Source organism: Rhagoletis zephyria, unplaced genomic scaffold (genome assembly GCF_001687245.7).
Source record: "Rhagoletis zephyria isolate East Lansing unplaced genomic scaffold, Rhagoletis_zephyria_1.1 Rzeph_scaffold_00183, whole genome shotgun sequence".
NCBI classification, from domain to species: Eukaryota; Metazoa; Arthropoda; class Insecta; order Diptera; family Tephritidae; genus Rhagoletis; species Rhagoletis zephyria.
In genome coordinates, this window is record NW_016157267.1 from 384,749 (window position 1) to 391,049 (window position 6,301).

Here is a 6,301-nt window from a genome sequence, read left to right on the forward strand (position 1 = left end):
GAGTGACGAAAGTTGAACTAGAAACACAAAATTTATGATATCAATTTCGTGACGAAAATTATACGAATTTTTTAACTGCCTTGGAAACGTACGGAAAATCTTTTTTTATTTATTCGGAACATTGCGAAATTCCGTCTACTTAAAAAATGCGTATAATTCTCGTCACGAAATTGATATAATAAATTTTGTGTTTCTAGTTCAGCTTTCGCCACTCGAAAATTTTACCTCAAAGAGGTGTTTTATTTGAAATGTACATACATAAAAACTAACATAACTTTATTGTAAAAATGCGTCTTAATAGCATATTCCCTAGTTTTTTAGAGGGCGTACAACCCAAAAGGTATTGTATGCCACCAAAAGAATTTTCAATATACATATGTATAAATGTATGTACATACATATTTCTCGCAAAGCATCCTTGTATTTAAGAAACAAAACAGAACACCTATCCGCGATGTTGATTCGTTTCTGTCTCGCCAAGGATGACATGATATGAAACTCTCTAATTTTGCTTCCGTGAATCTCAGTTCAACCCGTTTTCTGACTTGGCAGCAGTGATCGGACTTCTACCATATTGTGGTAGATCTGCCACGTTTTTGAGCATCTAGANCTATCCGCGATGTTGATTCGTTTCTGTCTCGCCAAGGATGACATGATATGAAACTCTCTAATTTTGCTTCCGTGAATCTCAGTTCAACCCGTTTTCTGACTTGGCAGCAGTGATCGGACCTCTACCACATTGTGGTAGATCTGCCACGTTTTTGAGCATCTAGCACACAAGGTCTGAAATCTACCACATATTCGCGTTTTTGAGTAGTTTTGTTTTTGCCCGACATAATTTTCTTAATTTTAAGAGCAAAAATTTTCCAACGCTAAACACTAAAAAAAAGGCAGAATGGGAGGATAAAATAAACTTTAACAAATAAAATTAAAAAAAAAAACTTTTTAATATACAACGCTTTTATAAATGGACTAAAAAGTAGAAAATAATATTTCTCAATCCCACAGAATTTGTTTTGATAACTTTTGATTTTCAAATTTCAGCAAAAGTCGTTATAAACAACTAATGACATTGAAAACGAAAACGTGGAGCGCATGCAGTACAAAGCATTCGATTTCATTGACAATAGTCAAACTACATAACATTCTACAGCGAAAGTACAAATTTGAGATCGATTTTAAGCGGTCGCTATTCATATGCCCACATACATACATATGTTACTTTTCATATCAATTCAAGTGTATTACATGCGCCCCACGCTCATTAATTGTTTATAATGACTTTTGCTAAAATTTAAAAATCAAAAGTTATCAAAACAAATTCTGTGGGACTGAGAAATATTATTTTCTACTTTTTAGTCCATTTATAAAAGTGTTGTATATTAAAACGTTTTAATTTTTTTCTACTTTTTAGCCTTGTCTGTACAAAATTTTGCAATAGGTATTAAAATAATTCAACTTGTGAAAGAGAACAGAAGACCATGCAAGGAAAATGTTGTTTGCTCACATTTAGTATAACCGCCCTATTCCCACAACACTGACAAAATTCATCATATGACTATTGTCACAATTACTGCGCCTAAAACACAATATAAACACTGTTTCGCCGTTGTCACTTACTCAGTAGGTCATAACAATAAAACTGACAATTGTCATACGACAGCTTAAAATAAATTTGCGGCATATTATTAGGCGCAGTAGTAAAGGCAATAGTCAGCCGCTGAGTCATACATACATACATACATAAGTACATACATACATATAGCAGCAGTTTATTTCAATTAAAGAAATGGCGTGTCGTCCATTTCCGCTGTGACGTATATAAATAGTGCATATATTTAGGCGCAATATTTAACTAATTCTGGCGGTGCGACATCTAGAGTCTTCTAATTGTATCTCCTTGATATGAAGCCTACAACGAGGTTGATATCTAGAATTTTCCATAGATAGCTTTGCTACATTTATAGTAGGTGCATTCTTTTCCAACCGAGCTACAAAAGAACACTCGCTTAAATGACGAAATACACGCAAAGCAACAAAACAAACTCGGCTATTTATCCGAGCTCAGCCAGGTCTGTTAAAAAATACGCGACCTGAAGGGTAGTGTTGGTAAGTGAAAAAACTGCTCTATTGTGAATTGTTAAGGGGAAAGTGGAGAGGGAAATTTTTGCTTCCTTTTATACGTGACTTATATATTAAAAGAGTATATATATTACGCAAATACCTCGCATAATTACTTATTTAAATTAGTTTTTGTATATAAATCCCGTTAAACTAATCACATTATGGGTTGCTTAAGTAGCTAAAAGGAAATTTTACCCGAGTTGAGCGTTCTTTTGTCGCTCGCTTACAAAAAAATGCAGCTAGCTTAAATGGTGGTCTGGACCAGAGAAGCGCAGTGAGTATGATCAAACTGAATATATCCCACTCACCATCCATAATATGTTCTACTTATATGCATTCATATTTACTGAAATGCCCCGAACGTCATATCCACCCTTAAACAAGAGGTATCTATCATACTCATACCAGGGATTGGCATGGTTGAACTTCAACTGTTTCATACTCAATCAACACTGCTGCTTTGTATGACTGAGCAGCGGCGTTGGCTGAGTAGTATCGATACCTAAACGAAATACAGCCACCACAAGTGAACGATGCTTATAACAGCCAGTGATCGGACTTCTACCACATTGTGGTAGATCTGCCACTTTTTTGAGCATCTACCACACAAGGTCTGAAATCTACCACATATTCGCGTTTTTGAGTAGTTTTATTTTTTTCGACATAATTTTCTTAATTCTTAAGAGCACAAATTGTCCAGCAATAAACATTAACAACAAAGCCGAATGGGAGGATAAAATAAACTGTAAATAGTAAATTTTCTCAATAATCAACTTTTCGACAGGAAACGTGGTTTTATTGTGTTAAATTGCAAAATATATGATTTATAAAAAGAATTAATAGCGATTCTTGTGAAAGTATTAGCAAATTTCAGTGCGTCTAAAGTTCCTAAGACTTTTTAACTTTTTCCTGAGGATTTGTAAAATCGGCAAATCCCAAGTAGCGGTTTCTGGAACGTGCCACATTTGTTCGCTACATCGTGATGTGATAAAAAGAAACGCTGGCAGCACTCCGAAAAGTTGCGGAAATCTCTCAAAATATGTTCGAAAAATATCCGATCGCTGCTTGGCAGTACTGTCAAATAAAGTTGGACTGAACAGCTGACAAGCAAAATAGCGAGCTGCCACTAGATACGCACCAAATACACGGATTTAATTTCAATGGATTTCCTGCAAACACATTAAAAAATTATAGTGTTTGCAAGAAAAAACATTTTATATGGTAATTTTTAACACTAAATAACTAAAAAGATATTAAAAATCTAAAATATTTGCTTGTTTTGTTAAATAAAAAAGGTCACAAAAATTTGCTCAATAAATCTCCCAATAAGATTTTCGTCGCTGTGGAAATATTGGGGGATGTTATAAAAATGAACCTTTTCACAGTCCTCTCACGAGAAGAAGAGTTTGGGCTATCTATTTTTTACTAATATTTACTTATTTTACTAAAATTAAATGGGATATGAAACTGCATAGTTAGACTTTTCCTAAAAATTCTGAATACAATACAAAAATACGAGAAATAATGATGGATTGAGTGGAGCACCGACGCCTTTACTATCGGAATATCTCCGTTATTCTTCCACCTAGACTTCTGACAATTTGCAAATAATTTCATTTGAATTACAGAATAAGTATATGAATTGTCAGATGTTTACCTAGTGACAAATTTTTACCAAATTTTTTGCAACATGAGCACTTTCTGACGACTATTTAACTTTCGTTTAGGCTTCTTACAATTTTTACCCTACTTTATTATGTTGTCTTCGATTAAATTGATAATTTTCGGAACTTTACCTCATCACTTATTTTTCGAAAAATAAAAATTGCATGTTTAACCCCCGACCCTCACTTTATACTTCCAGTGAGAGTTCTGACGGCCTGCCTCTCGCTATATCGGTAACAACCGAACCTGTGAATGTTAAAAATTCGACTTTACCGAGTGACCCCTTCCGCTACGTAGCCAGCTCTTAGACTATATCTTTTATCTAACTATAATAATGACGTATCTTTTAAAAATTCGATGAAAAACGTATCATTTTGATCCATTTGGATCAAAACGGCAACACTAGTCGCAAGTGTAAACGAAGCGAGAGTATGGGGCGTTCATATAACAGAGTGCTTAAATTTATAAGAATATCTGCTTGAGAAAGTTATCGGTTTAGATGAATACCACTATTAGGTGTGCAATATTTCACAAAAACATTATGTCTTATAATTGTTTTGAATGATTACACAGCCTCCTTACCGTCCATCCGTTTGGGCATTCACAGTGGAAATCTTTGTAGCCGTCGTAACAAGTACCGCTATTCTTACATCGGGTAGAGTTTCCGTCTACGTCCTGGCACTCATTTATTATCAGATTATTTTCGATTTGCGTGGCACGGCTAAGAACTCGCCGTACCCTCCCCAAACTACGACGGATATTTAATGTCTGTGCGCGGCCTCTGGTCCGATTTTGTAAAAATGAGAATCGTGCTCCTAGAATGTGCAAATCTTCTTTGAACGATTCCAAGAGTGACCGAACGCTCTTTGTAGTTAACACATCCTGATTAAGTGGGCGTAGCTTTTCATCTTTATTTTTCACAAGATTGAGTATATCAACTGAATTAATGAAAATACATCCTTCACCTTTCACGCGAAATGTTATATTTCGGGATGGTACTGATCGAATAATTAATTTTCCGCTATCAGTTTGAAATTGTGGTTGTTCATTGTAGTTTTCAGCGGCATTGTTAATCGCGCCCACAATTGTCATCAGCAGTATCGTTTTTGAAATCTTGTAAATTATCCACATATTAATTTTGGCACAGTTTACCATAATCACTTTTAGTATATGAATGTTACACCTAAAAGAAATCGATCCACTGTCAGCGAAACATACGCATAAACTGCACAAAATATGCTTAGCGTCTGCTTTTATACCGAACACCCGACTGAAAGACAGGAAACTTTTGGGGGCGTTACCCTGAAGTGATTGCTCCTATCACATAAGTATGTATGTATGTATGTGTGTAAGCTCATGTACATATATACAGTGAAACCTGCTTAAGTACCCCCCCGCTTAAGTACCTAACCCACTTAAGTACCTAGCCCGCTTAAGTTTTGTTTAAGTTTTATGGGCAATGTGAATTTTTGAATGTAATCTGAAGAAAATCCCTCTCTCAAGTACCTCCCCGCTTATTTACCCAACCCGCCTAAGTACCTCAATTTTTCGTACCCCATTTACCATTCTAAATATAATTTTCCCCTTTTAAGTGCTCTTTTGAAATTCCTTAAAATATTTACATATTTTGAATCTTAGTGGCAGCGTTACACATCTTCGGCAAAATAATTTTAAAAAATCAACGGTAATTTTTAGCCACTTAAAACCTGCACATTACTACGTTAAAATTGAATGGGCTATAAAACTGTATACTCAAAAAACATATCTGAGAAAAAAAATTTATTTTTGATGAATTTTTTTCTTCAAGTGTTCTATAAAATCTTAAGCTTGGGTTTACATGGTATTTGTTAGGGAATTAACTGTATTTTAATTGAAAAGTCTTAAACAAATACGTATAATTCATCAAATGTTTATGTTTTATTCAAGGTGCGCTGTTTGGACTGCATAGAAAACGGTGTTCTTTTTTGTTGTTTGATTAAATTGGTGTTTAATATATTTTATTTTTAATAAGTTCACGTTTTATAGCTTATGTATAGTTTGGTATGTACATTACTATAGGTTTGATAACGTATATATACGCGACGTAGTTAAATATGTGCTCGCTGTGAGTATTTATTTNTGATAACGTATGTATACGCGACGTAGTTAAATATGTGCTCGCTGTGAGTATTTATTGCCAACTGGTTCTGTTCAGCCTACAAATCCAAAGAATGTTTATGTTTCATTCAAGGTGTGCAGTTTGGACTGCATAGAAAACGGGGTTCTTTTTTTGTTGTTTGATTAAATTGGGGTTTAATTTATTTTATTTTTAATAAGTTCACGTTTTATAGCTTATGTATAGTTTGGTATGTACATTACTATAGGTTTGATAACTTATGTATACGCGACGTAGTTAAATATGTGCTCGATGTGAGTAGTTATTGCCAACTGGTTCTGTTCAGCCTACAAATCCAAAGACCTGGGTACGTGGGCGAAAGCTCGCTCCCGCTCACGATGACGTAGTCAGTTAGAG

General features: G+C 34.7%; 1 protein-coding gene across 1 annotated transcript in view; it reads right to left on the reverse strand.

Moving 5' to 3' along the window:
* The window catches only part of Cubn2 (Cubilin 2), a 364,924-nt gene extending 359,933 nt beyond the window's left edge, over positions 1-4,991 (reverse strand). The window contains exon 1 of the mRNA XM_017609025.1: positions 4,372-4,991. Coding sequence (XP_017464514.1) covers positions 4,372-4,944 — 573 coding nt within the window. The 5' untranslated portion in view covers positions 4,945-4,991. The remainder of the gene's footprint in view (positions 1-4,371) is intronic.
* Between the last annotated feature and the right edge of the window lie 1,310 nt (positions 4,992-6,301).